The sequence below is a fragment of the Mizuhopecten yessoensis genome, unplaced genomic scaffold (assembly GCF_002113885.1).
Source record: "Mizuhopecten yessoensis strain PY_sf001 unplaced genomic scaffold, ASM211388v2 scaffold1669, whole genome shotgun sequence".
NCBI classification, from domain to species: Eukaryota; Metazoa; Mollusca; class Bivalvia; order Pectinida; family Pectinidae; genus Mizuhopecten; species Mizuhopecten yessoensis.
In genome coordinates, this window is record NW_018404162.1 from 186,634 (window position 1) to 201,922 (window position 15,289).

Consider the following 15,289-nt stretch of genomic DNA (forward strand, 5'->3'; position numbering starts at 1 on the left):
TACTGGTAAGCAAACTTGGAAAATATCTAAACAACCTTAATATCTAATCTACAAAAAGACCTATTGTTGTGTAGTCTGACTTATACACTACATTAGGCGTCAAGGTACATCCATTCTGGATAGTTATAACCTGGAGAAGTCTTAACACAGACTCATGGAGCGCTTCGTCGACTTTTCTGAGTCACTCAACATAACTTGACGATATCATCATCTTTGACAGGATAATACACTGGGATCAAGGTACTAGTACTTAAAGCGAGGGATGTACTATACCATACACTCAGTCAGGACAGAGGAGGGAGTACCGCGTTAACAGGTGTCTTCAACTACCTCCATACATTATGTGTATAGGTTGTTCCTCGTTCACACCTGACGTATTTCCAAACGAGGAACACTAAAGGACTGGCTAAAACGCAAAGTGTGTGTGTTAAGGATTTTGCGTTTAACGTAATTCTTCACTATCTTGTATTAAGATATATAAACTTCACATTCGTTCCTGAAGAAAAAGAAGGCATGGGGGAATTAATATCAACAAATAATGAACAAGCTTACATTGTATGATCATTTCTCGATAACTTTGTTGCAAACTTATAGTAATGGTGGGCAATTCATTGAAGACACGTCCACCTGATTTGTTATAAAGGTTTTAACAGAACTAATAGGAACAATAATAGGAAATGTTAATGCTGTAGACATCTATGTATGTATGCACTACACTTCCTAATACATTGGTATTCTTAAATTTTTGAAAATTACAAATCGTTTAAGCTGCCATTCACTATAAAACTCACCGCGACACGATGGCACCTGTTGCCATGTTCCATCAGCCTGACAGTTCACTGTGACACGACCAATGGGGACATATCCCTCCTCACAACTGTAGGTCACAGAGGAGCCGTACTGTACTCCCTCGCCACTCAACAGGTACCCTCTTCTCACAACAGGGGGGATCCCACAATAACTGGCTGGAAGTATAAGGAAATGTGTTGTGATTCCATTGTTTTACAATAGATCTGTTTATAGAAGATTCACATGAATATCATTTATTACGGTACTTTTTGTGTTATCAAGGTTCAACAAGCCCCCTAAAAGATGCTGTAGTCACCTAAACTTTCAATCCCCTGATATGTCATGTTCAAATACCTAAATTAAAAACCGGAACTTATACATGTTAGTTGTATATATTGAACTTGTGCATTGGCTATACAAAAAAATACATAGCTTGGTTAACGTAGTCAACAATACGGCATTAAGGCTGATGTCTTCATAAAAAATAGCTTATTGGACATATTACGTGTCAATCTCTTTTGCGATTCAGCTGAGTGCTGAGAAATGACCCATACTGTAAAGTTTATTTATATACCTAGGTCATGCGGAGCTTTATTTCCCTCTACTAGCTGTTGAGAGAAATTCCGACCTCAAATAAAGATAGATGTTGCCATGCGAAACCACTAAAATCATGGTAAAATCCCCTGGTAATACATTTGAGCTATTTGTAAATAAGAAAACAAAGGCTAAGTAACTTTGATCGATAAATGAACTTTAGATGATGTGCCATTTGATAACATTCTCTGATTTTATAAATGCGCTAGAAATGTTATAAACATTGAAGCTGAAAAGTACGATAATGTTTATAACAAGTCTATCTCTTTTATAACAACATTGAATGTTAACAAAGGACATTTTATATAAAGCTTAAATAGTGTTTTTTTGTCAAAGGTCTATGATTTTACACATATATACCGGTAAAATATGTTACTCGGACGTTTTACTATGATTTTTGTACTTTCCAACAGCATTAATCATCTTCTTCTGAGGCCGGTATACCTACCCTCACATAGTTAACGAGAAATAAAGCCCCGAATTACATTTGTATATAAATGATATCATTTCGTAACATTCAGTTGGGTCGCTTAAGAGATTGACATGTTATAAATCTAGTGAGCAACTTTTATCATTACATTAGCCTTAATGCCGTATTGTGACTTCGTTAACCTGGTTATGTACCTTTTTAATAGCTCATGTACAAGTTCAATATATTTAAATTACATGTATATATTCCGATTTTTGATAGGGGTATTTGCATATGAACTTGCCAGGGGGTCGTTATTTAGGGTAACTAATACATGTTTGCTTGTTGAACCTTACACTGATTATGGTTGTTGATATTTTGGATATATTGACATCAAGTCTCATGATGCTAATTGATGTTTTATTATATTCACCTCATGACTTTACTTAAAGGGATGCATCGTTTCAAATCGGTTGAACTATTTTAAATATTTGTTTATAAAGGTATCCTAGGTTTGCCCTCTATATTACAACTGCCCATGAGAGCTTTGATAATAATTGGATATAAACGCTTTAGAGTTATCTCTCTTTGAACATACTTTTTTTCAAAAACCCGACCCCTTGATGTGTTACAGGGACAAAAAGAAGCTTGGTCATCGATCATCTAACAAAAAACAAGGAGCAAACGGAAGAAGATGGGCGCACGAACGGTCTTTATAAACAGAACATAATTCTTGTGTATCTGGCCGATTAACTTGTTCTGGTGATAAATTGATTGTGATACAGTGGTTTATAGTCGAAACACATTTTATAGGTTTAAACTTGATATTTTGATAGTGTCACATGATTCTTAGCGGGTCAGAAAAAAAGTTGTTTTGAGCACAGACTCAACACTTTGTTTCGGGAAGACGGGTCCTGTGCTCACGTAGTCTTTGGTAAAAGTAATTTTAAACCCTGATCAAACTGGCCCCTAAAAAGGTGTCAGTATGGTTATTTACCTTGGCACTGTGGTGTCTTCCTCACATTCCAGACCCCTCCATACAAACACTCCATCGCCACATAATATCTGCTAGTGTTGTCGCTCTGCCGGAATTCCTCCTCCAGAAAGTTGTAGCCAGACTTGCAAGAAACATTTATGTGTGATCCAAAATCATAGGTTGATGAGGAAGCAACAGTGTTCATGTTGAATCCGGGCTCTGGACAACCTAGTCACAATGTTACAAGGATTAACACATGAAATAATTGCAGTCATGAAATGCTGCTCATTCATTACACTTAATACTTTCAACTCATGTAATCCAAAAATAATTCAATCTTGAGATCTGAACATTCAAGCACTGTCATTGTATAGAATGCGGTAGCACAGTTTACTGTAGAAATGTATATCCCTCACTTTTAGAGAAACGGGCTTGGTTCCCTCTGCCCAATACACAGTATACAACTCTTAATTCAGAGAATAGGGCTTGGTTCCCACTAAACAGTATACACCTCTTAATTTCAGAAAATAGGGCTTGGTACCCGCTGTACAGTATGCACCTCTTAATTTCAGAGAATAGGGCTTGGTACCCACTAAACAGTATACACCTCTTAATTTCAGGGAATAGGGCTTGGTACCCACTAAACAGTATACAACTCTTAATTCAAAGAATAGGACTTGGTACCCACTAAACAGTATGAACCTCTTAATTCGGAGAATAGGGCTCGGTACCCACTAAACAACATGCACCTCTCAATTCGGAGAATAGGGCTTGGTACCCACTAAACAATATACACCTCTTAATTTCAGGGAATAGGGCTTGGTACCCGCTCAACAGTATGATCCTCTTAATTCGGAGAAGAGGGCTCGGTACCCACTAAACAGTATGCCCCTCTTAATTTCAGAGAATAGGGATTGGTACCCACTAAACAGTATACAAATCTTAATTCAAAGAATAGGACTTGGTACCCACTAAACGGTATGAACCTCTTAATTCGGAGAATAGGGCTCGGTACCCACTAAACAGTATGCCCCTCTTAATTTCAGAGAATAGGGATTGGTACCCACTAAACAGTATACACTTCTTAATTTCAGGGAATAGGGCTTGGTACCAACTAAACAGTATACAACTCTTAATTCAAAGAACAGGTCTTGGTACCCGCTAAACAGTATTCTCCTCTTAATTTCAGAGAATAGAGCTTGGTACCCACTAAACAGTACCCACCTCTTAATTTCAGAGAATATGGCTTGGTACCCACTAAACAGTATACACCTCTTAATTTCAGAGAAAAAGGCTTGGTACCCGCTAAACAGTATGCACCACTTAATTCGGAGAATAGGACTTGGTACCCGCTAAACAGTATGCTCCTCTTAATTTCAGAGAATAGGGCTTGGTACCCGCTGTACAGTATGCACCTCTTAATTTCAGAGAATAGGGCTTGGTGCCCGCTGTACAGTATGCACCTCTTAATTTCAGACAATAGGGCTTGGTACCCGCTGTACAGTATGCACCTCTTAATTTCAGAGAATAGGGCTTGGTAACCGATCTGTAGTATGCACCTCTTAATTTCAGAGAATAGGGCTCGGTACCCACTAAACAGTATGCACCTCTTAATTTCAGGGAATAGGGCTTGGTAACCGCTCTGTAGTATGCACCTCTTAATTTCAGAGAATAGGGCTTGGTTCCCGCTGTACAGTATGCACCTCTTAATTTCAGGGAATAGGGCTTGGTACCCGCTATGTAGTATGCACCTCTTAATTTCAGAGAATAGGGATTGGTACCCACTAAACAGTATGCACCTCTTAATTTCAGAGAATAGGGCTTGGTACACGCTATGTAGTATGCACCTCTTAATTTCAGACAATAGGGCTTGGTACCCGCTGTACAGTATGCACCTCTTAATTTCAGACAATAGGGCTTGGTACCCGCTATGTAGTATGCTCCTCTTAATTTAAGAGAATAGGGCTTGGTACCCACTAAACAGTATGCTCCTCTTAATTTCAGAGAATAGAGCTTGGTACCCACTAAACAGTATGCTCCTCTTAATTTCAGAGAATAGAGCTTGGTACCCACTAAACAGTATGCTCCTCTTAATTTCAGAGAATAGAGCTTGGTACCCACTAAACAGTATGCTCCTCTTAATTTCAGAGAATAGAGCTTGGTACCCACTAAACAGTATGCTCCTCTTAATTTCAGAGAATAGAGCTTGGTACCCACTAAACAGTATGCTCCTCTTAATTTCAGAGAATAGAGCTTGGTACCCACTAAACAGTATGCTCCTCTTAATTTCAGAGAATAGGGCTTGGTACCCACTAAACAGTATGCTCCTCTTAATTTCAGAGAATAGGGCTTGGTACCCACTAAACAGTATGCACCTCTTAATTTCAGAGAATAGAGCTTGGTACCCACTAAACAGTATGCACCTCTTAATTTCAGAGAATAGAGCTTGGTACCCACTAAACAGTATGCACCTTTTAATTTCAGAGAATAGGGCTTGGTACCCACTAAACAGTATGTTCCTCTTAATTTAAGAGAATAGGGCTTGGTACCCGCTAAACAGTATGCACCTCTTAATTTCAGAGAATAGGGCTTGGTACCCGCTATGTAGTAAGCACTTCTGGCGGGAAAGTTTGTTCGTTACCATCTTTACTAGGATATTCAGACTTCAGGTTTATTATAAACTTCTCACCTATAGAGAATCGGGCTTGGTGCATAGAGAATCGGGCTTGATGCATTCCGTACATTATACACCTCTTACCTATACAGAATCGGGCTTGATGCATTCCGTACATTATACACCTATTACCTATAGAGAATCGGGCTTGGTGCATTCCGTACATTATACACCTCTTACCTATTGAGAATCGGGCTTGATGCATTCCGTACATTTTACACCTCTTACCTATAGAGAATCAGGCTTGGTGCACTCCGTACATTATACACCTCTTACCTATAGAGAATCGGGCTTGGTGCACTCCGTACATTCTTCACCTCTTACCTATAGAAAATCGTGCTTGGTAGCCACTGTACTGGTACAGTGAGTTAGATAGCAGGTTTATGTACAGCTGGCCGGTAAAGCTAGTCACTGGTGGAGGTACCAGATTCCCTGTGAACCCCAAGGTACCATTGGGATGGAGAGGCACTCCTGTATCATTCAGTCCTGCGAACACCTGACAATGATACATGAGTCTTACTTATATATTAACTACGGATTTATTATTCACTTTTAATTATCCATACGCCTTAACGTGCAGAACTATCCCCTATTGTATTCACATATAATCTCAAATAACAAAAAGTGTTTCATTTTTATACCTCAGTCATTCATTTCTACCTGCAAAAAGTCATATCCATCCTCCAAATGAAAGTTCTTGTCAAACAACAGAGTAAGCTGCCTGTGCTGTGTGGCCGATATGGACCAGGAACAGTTTTGGTAGGCGGGATATCTGAGCACACCGTACCCTGGGGAGAATACCAAACCTTTGTCCTCATCCATCACCACGTCACAGCCTAGGGGGATACACTACTGTCAGGTATACGTTTGTAAATGGTGAACTATATATTATTGAAGCATTGGCATTACCCAGTAAAGGGAAACAAAACCTTTTATTTGGGGTCGAACTGAACTCATAAGTATCATTCTAGTCCTGAATGTCATGAAAAAAAAAAGTTTTAGAATAAGCTAGATTGTAAATTGACAGCCAAGCGTACTATTGCTTAGGGTGTAACGTCATCTTTATTAACGTTCATCATTATCTATGTAACTATTCCCATATGTTTACTGCCTACTGTGTAACTATTTAAATATGTTTATTGCCTACTTTGTAACTATTTAATATATGTTTATTGCCTACTTTGTAACTATTTATATATGTTTATTACCTGCTTTGTAACTGAATCTAAATCCCCGATGGTTGTGTCTCGGATAGGACGCCTTCACTTTCATCATTATATGTAGTGTACCGACAGATATCACTGTCCGTGGCCCTCCAGTGTGGGAGAATACCGCCATCACCTCACCTTGTACGTTGTTATTTCTCACAATGATGTAGTCTCTCTCATCCAATTCAATGTCCAAAACCTGTCACAGGTAGATAGAGAGAGATATATCGCTGTATACTTAAGCATTGAACTGTTTTTGTATGATATTTATGATCTATTTGAATGACACAGCTTTGCAAGTAAACAACATAATGCGCGCTAGCCGGCATTGGTGATTTCAAACGATGTGTATTTTGTACGATATCGCAGACCTTGGTCTTGTTTTCGTTGTAAAAAAGTGTATTTTATCTTATTTTTTATTTTACAAATAAATTGATAATGACTTTATCAAATCTCACAATGCCCAGCGATATTTCAGCAGCCGGCATGGTTATTTACATTGGATATTGTAGTTCCGGTCAGTGTTGTAATTCATACGCTAAGAATTGTGTCCCGTGCGGCATGGTAATTATGTCTCGTGCGGCATGGTAATCAAAGTCCATCAACGACACAGCTTTCAAAGAGGCTATATAGTGACAATGCCATGCGAATGTAAATATATTAACATAAATCTTAAATCATATCTTGAGTTGTAACCAACAATAAATTTGAATTCTAGACGATGAAAAGTAAAACAAACAAAAATCAAAAAATCACTTGAAATACGAAGATAAGAATTGTCTAATGAAAAATGAATAATGTGTTTGCAGAAAGCCAAGTACACATTTACTGCACCATATGGTCATTTCCTTTAGCCACAGACTAGGTAAACAAGAACGGTAAGCCAAAGGATAATTAATACCCATGCCCCTATATAACCCGCAACTGTAAGCAAAAGTCTAACCAAGGCAAAGCATTGAAGAGCAATATAGTCTCCCACCAGTAATGTTTTCTTTATTGTACAGGTCAATCACATACTCTCTGTAATCCCTCTCAATGCCAAAACTTGCTTGCGAACCAAATTTTTAAAGTTTTGCTGAAATCGTCCAAGTAGCCCAGGAAGAGATGTCAGGGCAAAGAGTTTTAAGAAAGGGACGTTACTCCTTAAAAAGTGTCGAAATGAAAAATATCGACTCTGATGCACGACATCAGGGGGTAATTACCATATCTGTAAACTTTCATTGAGATTGGCCAAGTAGTTTGGGAGGCAGACAAAGATTTTTTCACCAAAGTGCTAGTTAATCGATCCATAACTTTAGAAGGAGTTTTCCGGACAAAAAGTTTCAGGATTTTTTCAACAAAGGGCTATAACTTCGTACAAAAGGGTCAGAATGTAAAAAAAATACCAGTATACTCCCTAACTTCGTCGCGGGGGTATAACGTTGAAATTGATCCATTACTTTAGAAGGAGTTGCCCGGACAAACTCTTTCTACGGACGGACGGACGGACAGACAGACAGACAGACAGACAGACATGCTGATTCTAGTATACCCCCCTTACTTCATTGCGGGGGGTATAAAATTGGTCATTAATCACTAGAAGTATGGGAAAATGTAGCACTTATTTAAAACCTTGTTTATAGATGCAGAAAGACAAACAAAGTATATCACTGCTCCGCGTGACCATTTCTCCCATTTAGTACTCCTCAGTGGTACGTAATATCAAAAGGAGGAAAACTCTAAGTCGAAAGTGTTCCGAATAATATATAGAATACAGCGAAAACTGAAAAGGTGTCTATAAAGTCTTTTATAACGTTACTTTACAATGATTGTCTTTAAAAGAAAGTGGAGACTTAAAGTAGTATCTCCTGTTAACAGTGCCAAACTAAATATCTATTAATGATATATCTGATTATCTTGAAAGCTTGTCTAAATTATTTGCTGACGATACGTCTTTATTATGGGCTGATACATCTCCCCAGATTATCGAAACTAAGATAAATAATGATTTGGAAAAAATCAAAATTGGGCTGAAATTTGGCTGGTTAAATTCAACCCTGCAAAAACGAATGCTTAACTGACCTCTAACTTTGAACTTGAGTATTTTATCGATTTAATATTTAATAACATTAGGGTTGATTTTGTTGACAATCATAGACACCTTGGAGTAGTTTTGGATGAAAATTATAAGTGGAGTACCCATATTGAAAATATTTGTACAACGGTATCGAAACAGTTAAGCGTAAACTGAAATTTATTTTTGAGTAGAAGAACTTTAAGTAAAATTTACATATGGTACATTCTTCCTCTTTTAGAATACTGTTGTGAGGCATGGGATGGGTGCACTCTCCGTGACGCAGACAAATTACCATCTTACTCAAGTAGAGAATCCTTGTATTTTGAAACTGGTCTAGAAACGTTATCTGAGCGTAGAACTCGGCGGAAATTACAACTGTTTTACAAAACCCATAAGAATCTTACACCTAACTATCTTACCTCTTTACTTCCCCCTACAATTTCGGAAAACACACATTATAACCTCCGGAATGCTGAAAATTACTGTATACCTAATTCACGACTTCAATTAACAAATTTGTCTTTTTCCCCCCCTCCACAATCCGACTATGGAACCAGTTAGACCGTAAGACACAGCGTTTCATATACAGCTTTTAAAGATACTCTTCACAGGCTTAATACATCAGAAGTCCCTATATATTATCTCCTTGGTGATAGAAAAAGTAATATTTTACACACCAGATTGATAAATAACTTTAGTACCTTAAACGATCACTTATTTCATGCTAATTTAATAGATTTTCAGCACTGTCAATGTGGACATCCTATCGAAGATACTTATCACTTCTTTTTTACTTGCAATAATTATGCGGATCAGAGAATTTAACTCTACCGTGAATTAGATGATTTCATTCCACTTAACTTGCAGCTACTACTATACGGTAATAGTGAATTGTCATATCATGAAAACAACCTAATAGCCAAACAGACGCAGCAAGTACAGCCAATGTAAATATATATGTCATATGCCATCTTGATAATTTGTAGTAATATATTGTAGGGAAAGGGCTTAATATAAGTTGTAAAACTTGTGCCCAACTCCCATTGTATATAAATTACAATAAAATATGTTTAAAACAAAAAACTAAACCCCTGTTTCAAGAATACAGCTACCCCGGGTGCTGTAATGTAATCACTTAAGGTGAGAACAACTGACGCACCTCTTGGAAATTATTTTGAAATTATAAAGCAAATACATTTTTGTAATATGAACCTTTATGGCTCTCGAATGTTTTTATAAAAACTACTCTTCTGTTCTTCGGTTTTGCCTAGGATCTTCAAATTTTAGAACATAGATACGGTTTTGGATGAGTTGAATTTTTATTTTGTTATATACGATGAATACATTTCTTTATTCCTGTGTCAATCAACAGTAAAAGAACAAGTTTTCCTAATGTTCAACTACAAAACGTTTTACATTCAACGATTTCTAGGTATATTTTTAAAACATGCACGTTCAGTAATTATTCCAATACTGTCAGATTCGTTTCCAGATTTAATATTTAAATCAGATTCTTAGCTTTGACCTGTTTGTAATATGGAGAATGACAACTTGTCTGGCATGTAGTGGTGATATTTTACCTGGAGAATGACAACTTGTCTGGCATGTAGTGGTGATATTTTACCTGGAGAATAACAACTTGTCTGACATGTAGTGGTGATATTTTACCTGGAGAATGACAACTTGTCTGGCATGTAGTGGTGATATTTTACCTGGAGAATGACAACTTGTCTGGCATGTAGTGGTGATATTTTACCTGGAGAATGACAACTTGTCTGACATGAAGTGGTGATATTTTACCTGGAGAAGGACAACTTGTCTGACATGAAGTGGTGATATTTTACCTGGAAAATGACAACTTGTCTGACATAAAGTGGTGAAATTTTACCTGGAGAATGACAACTTGTCTGACATAAAGTGGCGATATTTTACCTGGAGAAGGACAACTTGTCTGGCATAAAGTGGCGAAATGATCCATTCCAAATTTTGACTGACGTAAAAGGATGGATAAAAGGGTGATGTCACTTCCTGTAATGATGAGTTAGCCTCCAGGTGGAGCCCTGTGACGGGAACACTGTGGGTCACTGCAATGTTAGAATATATAGACCTACATGATTATGTACCTGGCAATTCAATTAATCTTTAAACAAACTGTTGTTCAAACAAACCTACATGTTGCTCCTTTTACATTGCAGAATAATTTAACCCGATTCATTTACAGCAGCGAATCGACTTATCTTGTTCCTGTAGACGGCGTTGTCGGTTTTCTATGATTCCATTCACTTTAACTGTAACTCATTAACCAGTTAATTAGGTTGACTGTTAAGTTTACAAGGAACTGTTAACCTAACCTGTTTCCCAGTAACACTTTAACCTTACATGCTTCTTAGTAGACTGTTTAACTTACATGCTACCAAGTATACGGTCAGCATTGCCCGTTTGTCAACTTACCTGTTACCTAACAGAGTGTTTACCTTGTCTCTTTTCTTGTAGACTGTTAACCTTATCTTTGTAACAACATAGATAAAGAAACAATGTCAAGCCCAATATTCCAATCCCGTGCAAGACCTCCAAACTCAAGATGGTTTAGAAACCAACTGTATACCTGATCATCAGAAATCAATCAACTCCAGTACGGCTACGCCCGTTTCCCAGGGCCTGTTTACATTTTCTGTTTCTCTAATACGATGGCCGAAGTCGGCCAGGCACATTTGAAGCATTTATATTTCGTTTGTGTACCGCGTTACACTTTTGTTGTCACGAGTACCAAATGAGTATAGTTTAAATGGACTTTTCGTAGTTTGTTATATGTTTCATTGCGATGAATATTTTAACAAAACAGTTGGGTCTAACTGGTTACCATACTCATTGCAAAATTAAATCCATGGATTGCGTTGACAATATGTATTGTTTGCCAAGTTAAGATATGCAGCCAAGTTAAGATATAACGTCCACTTTTCCTTAACATAACTTTTATTTGTCACCATTTTCTATAGCTCACTTCTTTTTCAGCTTTTTTTACTCCTGTATATTATTGAACTTAAACATGGCCCCTCGAGAATAGGAGGAGAAGCGGTAAGGTTCATGTAATTACAAAACAAAACAAGTACCGGAACATGTAACAAATGTAAACGACAAATGTATATCAATTAAGTCTCGTTATACATATAATTCGCATAAAAAGACACTTCTTAGCTTAACAAACATCCTCTTTTCCTTTTTTAATAAACAAGACGTTTCCTGTGTGAGCCCTCAACTGAAGAGTTAACACAGACCTCGATATTCCACATCATCAACCCGTTATGTTTCAATCGGAAAATTAATAGCTCAGGGTCAGTTTCGGTCATTTGCGATCAGTGACCGAGCATATACCACTATATGCGAAGTATAAATGCTTCGTTTGTGTACCACATACAAGTGTACCGTGATACATAAGTAATATGTCACTACCAGTAATAAGTCATGTGTGAAGTTTCGATGATTAATAGGGAACATACCCTGTCATCCTCATTAGACAACATACCCTGTCATCCCCATTAAACAACATACCCTGTCATCCCCATTAGACAACATACCCTGTCATCCCCATTTGACAACATGCCCTGTCATCCCCATTAGACAACATACCTGTCATCCCCATTAGACAACATACCCTGTCATCCCCATTAGACAACATACCCTGTCATCCCCATTAGACAACATACCCTGTCATCCCCATTAGACAACATACCCTGTCATCCCCATTAGACAACATACCCTGTCATCCCCATTAGACAACATACCCTGTCATCCCCATTAGACAACATACCCTGTCATCCCCATTAGACAACATACCCTGTCATCCCCATTAGACAACATACCCTGTCATCCCCATTAGACAACATACCCTGTCATCCCCATTAGACAACATACCCTGTCATCCCCATTAGACAACATACCCTGTCATCCCCATTAGACAACATACCCTGTCATCCCCATTAGACAACATACCCTGTCATCCCCATTAGACAACATACCCTGTCATCCCCATTAGACAACATACCCTGTCATCCCCATTAGACAACATACCCTGTCATCCCCATTAGACAACATACCCTGTCATCCCCATTAGACAACATACCCTGTCATCCCCATTAGACAACATACCCTGTCATCCCCATTAGACAACATACCCTGTCATCCCCATTAGACAACATACCCTGTCATCCCCATTAGACAACATACCCTGTCATCCCCATTAGACAACATACCCTGTCATCCCCATTAGACAACATACCCTGTCATCCCCATTAGACAACATACCCTGTCATCCCCATTAGACAACATACCCTGTCATCCCCATTAGACAACATACCCTGTCATCCCCATTAGACAACATACCCTGTCATCCCCATTAGACAACATACCCTGTCATCCCCATTAGACAACATACCCTGTCATCCCCATTAGACAACATACCCTGTCATCCCCATTAGACAACATACCCTGTCATCCCCATTAGACAACATACCCTGTCATCCCCATTAGACAACATACCCTGTCATCCCCATTAGACAACATACCCTGTCATCCCCATTAGACAACATACCCTGTCATCCCCATTAGACAACATACCCTGTCATCCCCATTAGACAACATACCCTGTCATCCCCATTAGACAACATACCCTGTCATCCCCATTAGACAACATACCCTGTCATCCCCATTAGACAACATACCCTGTCATCCCCATTAGACAACATACCCTGTCATCCCCATTAGACAACATACCCTGTCATCCCCATTAGACAACATACCCTGTCATCCCCATTAGACAACATACCCTGTCATCCCCATTAGACAACATACCCTGTCATCCCCATTAGACAACATACCCTGTCATCCCCATTAGACAAACCTCTTACCTGCTTCACAGTTGACACGTTTTAGTCTGTCCTGATTCACATTAAATAGTTCAAACACTATTACCTACTTTCAACTGGACTATTAATAATACCTTAGTTCTCTCTGGAGTCTTAACCTTAAATATTCCCTGAGGACTGTTTATCATCGAAGTTTTTCAAGCAGCTGTTTCCATGTGGGTTGTTCAGTTTTTTTATTTTCCAGTTATCCCTATTATTCCCCAGTAGATTGTTAACGCTACCTGTTTCCCAGTGACCTGTAAATCCCTGGAACGTGTTGGAGTGGTCGGAGGTGAACTTGATGATGAGGAGATTATTGGGACTGACCACCTGGACATCAGTTAAATGTCCGGAATATCTGCCACCATAGTCAGACATAGACGCAGTTCTTCCGCCAACAAGAACGATCACTTCGTCAAAGTTAAGTTCTGTTTCAAAACTTGAGAACTGTAAAAATTATAAATGAACATTTTGTTCCATTCGTTACAAGGCAACAGACAATTATGTAATTTAATAAATATTTTTGAAAATAAATGAACAAAGCTGTTTTTTAATAAATGATTAAATATAAACATATTTCTTTGAAAAACAAAATTATCAAGACCGTGTTAATAATTTTGACATCACAGCAACACTCCTTACTTGCACTTTGACATTGCTACCAGGCAGTCCTTCAATGAGCCATGAACACTCCGTACTATTAGAGTACAGGTTGGGATATCCAGGGGAGGCAATCTGACCCGTATCGCTGATCAAGTGAAAACGACACCGTGCAGCTGTTATGCAAAATAGCAAAACAGTTCAAGAAATGCAAAACAATATTAAAGTTATTTTCGAGGAATGACCACTCATTCTAAAAATAGCATTTGCAAGTATATAATAAACAAATTAACCACTATTTAGAAAGAAACATATCATATCTGATTCCACTGGAATAATGTGAAACTATTCATAAATATAAACTGTTAATAAACGTGCATTTAAACCACTTAATAGCCCAAAAGTCTGACTTCTGCTGGACACCCCCAACAGTCAGGCTATCGCTGGGAACGCCCTTTTATGCTTTCCTCCTTTGTACGAGGGCTTAATATTAATTAAGCCCTCGTACAAAGGAGCAGAGAATATAGGGCGTTTTGATACGCACTATATTACCTGAAGATATTAAGTGAAAGAAACGAAAATTATGTATGTCTAATTAACACAAATAATATAAATCACCTTACCACAATCAATCTCATCCGAATCGTCCCCACAATCATCTCTGCCATCACATCTCTTCTCATCAGTGATACAGATTCCGTTGTTACATCTGAAGCTACCTAGATATGAGATAGTGATTGGATAAGTGTGTGTCACACAGTACTGTCACATACAGGACTATACAGGACTGTCACATACAGGACTGTCACATACAGGACTATACAGGACTGTCACATACAGGACTACCACAAACAGGATTACCACAAACAGGATTGTCACAAATAGGATTGTCACAAACAGGATTGTCACATACAGGACTACCACAAACAGGATTGTCACAAAAAGGATTGTCACAAACAGGATTATCACATATAGGACTACCACAAACAGGATTGTCACAAACAGGATTGTCACATACAGGATTGTCACAAACAGGACTACCACAAACAGGATTGTCACAAACAGGATTGTCACAAACAGGA

At 38.3% G+C, this 15,289-nt stretch overlaps 1 protein-coding gene across 1 annotated transcript in view; it reads right to left on the reverse strand.

The window, feature by feature from the left end:
* Nucleotides 1–15,289, reverse strand: part of LOC110466352 — an 80,197-nt gene that overhangs the window by 63,460 nt on the left and 1,448 nt on the right. Inside the window, exons 2-10 of the mRNA XM_021522799.1 lie at nucleotides 14,831–14,926; nucleotides 14,250–14,383; nucleotides 13,850–14,054; nucleotides 10,639–10,790; nucleotides 6,651–6,849; nucleotides 6,103–6,278; nucleotides 5,767–5,938; nucleotides 2,790–2,996; nucleotides 792–965 (exon numbers count right to left, since the gene is read on the reverse strand). Coding sequence (XP_021378474.1) covers nucleotides 792–965; nucleotides 2,790–2,996; nucleotides 5,767–5,938; nucleotides 6,103–6,278; nucleotides 6,651–6,849; nucleotides 10,639–10,790; nucleotides 13,850–14,054; nucleotides 14,250–14,383; nucleotides 14,831–14,926 — 1,515 coding nt within the window. The remainder of the gene's footprint in view (nucleotides 1–791; nucleotides 966–2,789; nucleotides 2,997–5,766; nucleotides 5,939–6,102; nucleotides 6,279–6,650; nucleotides 6,850–10,638; nucleotides 10,791–13,849; nucleotides 14,055–14,249; nucleotides 14,384–14,830; nucleotides 14,927–15,289) is intronic.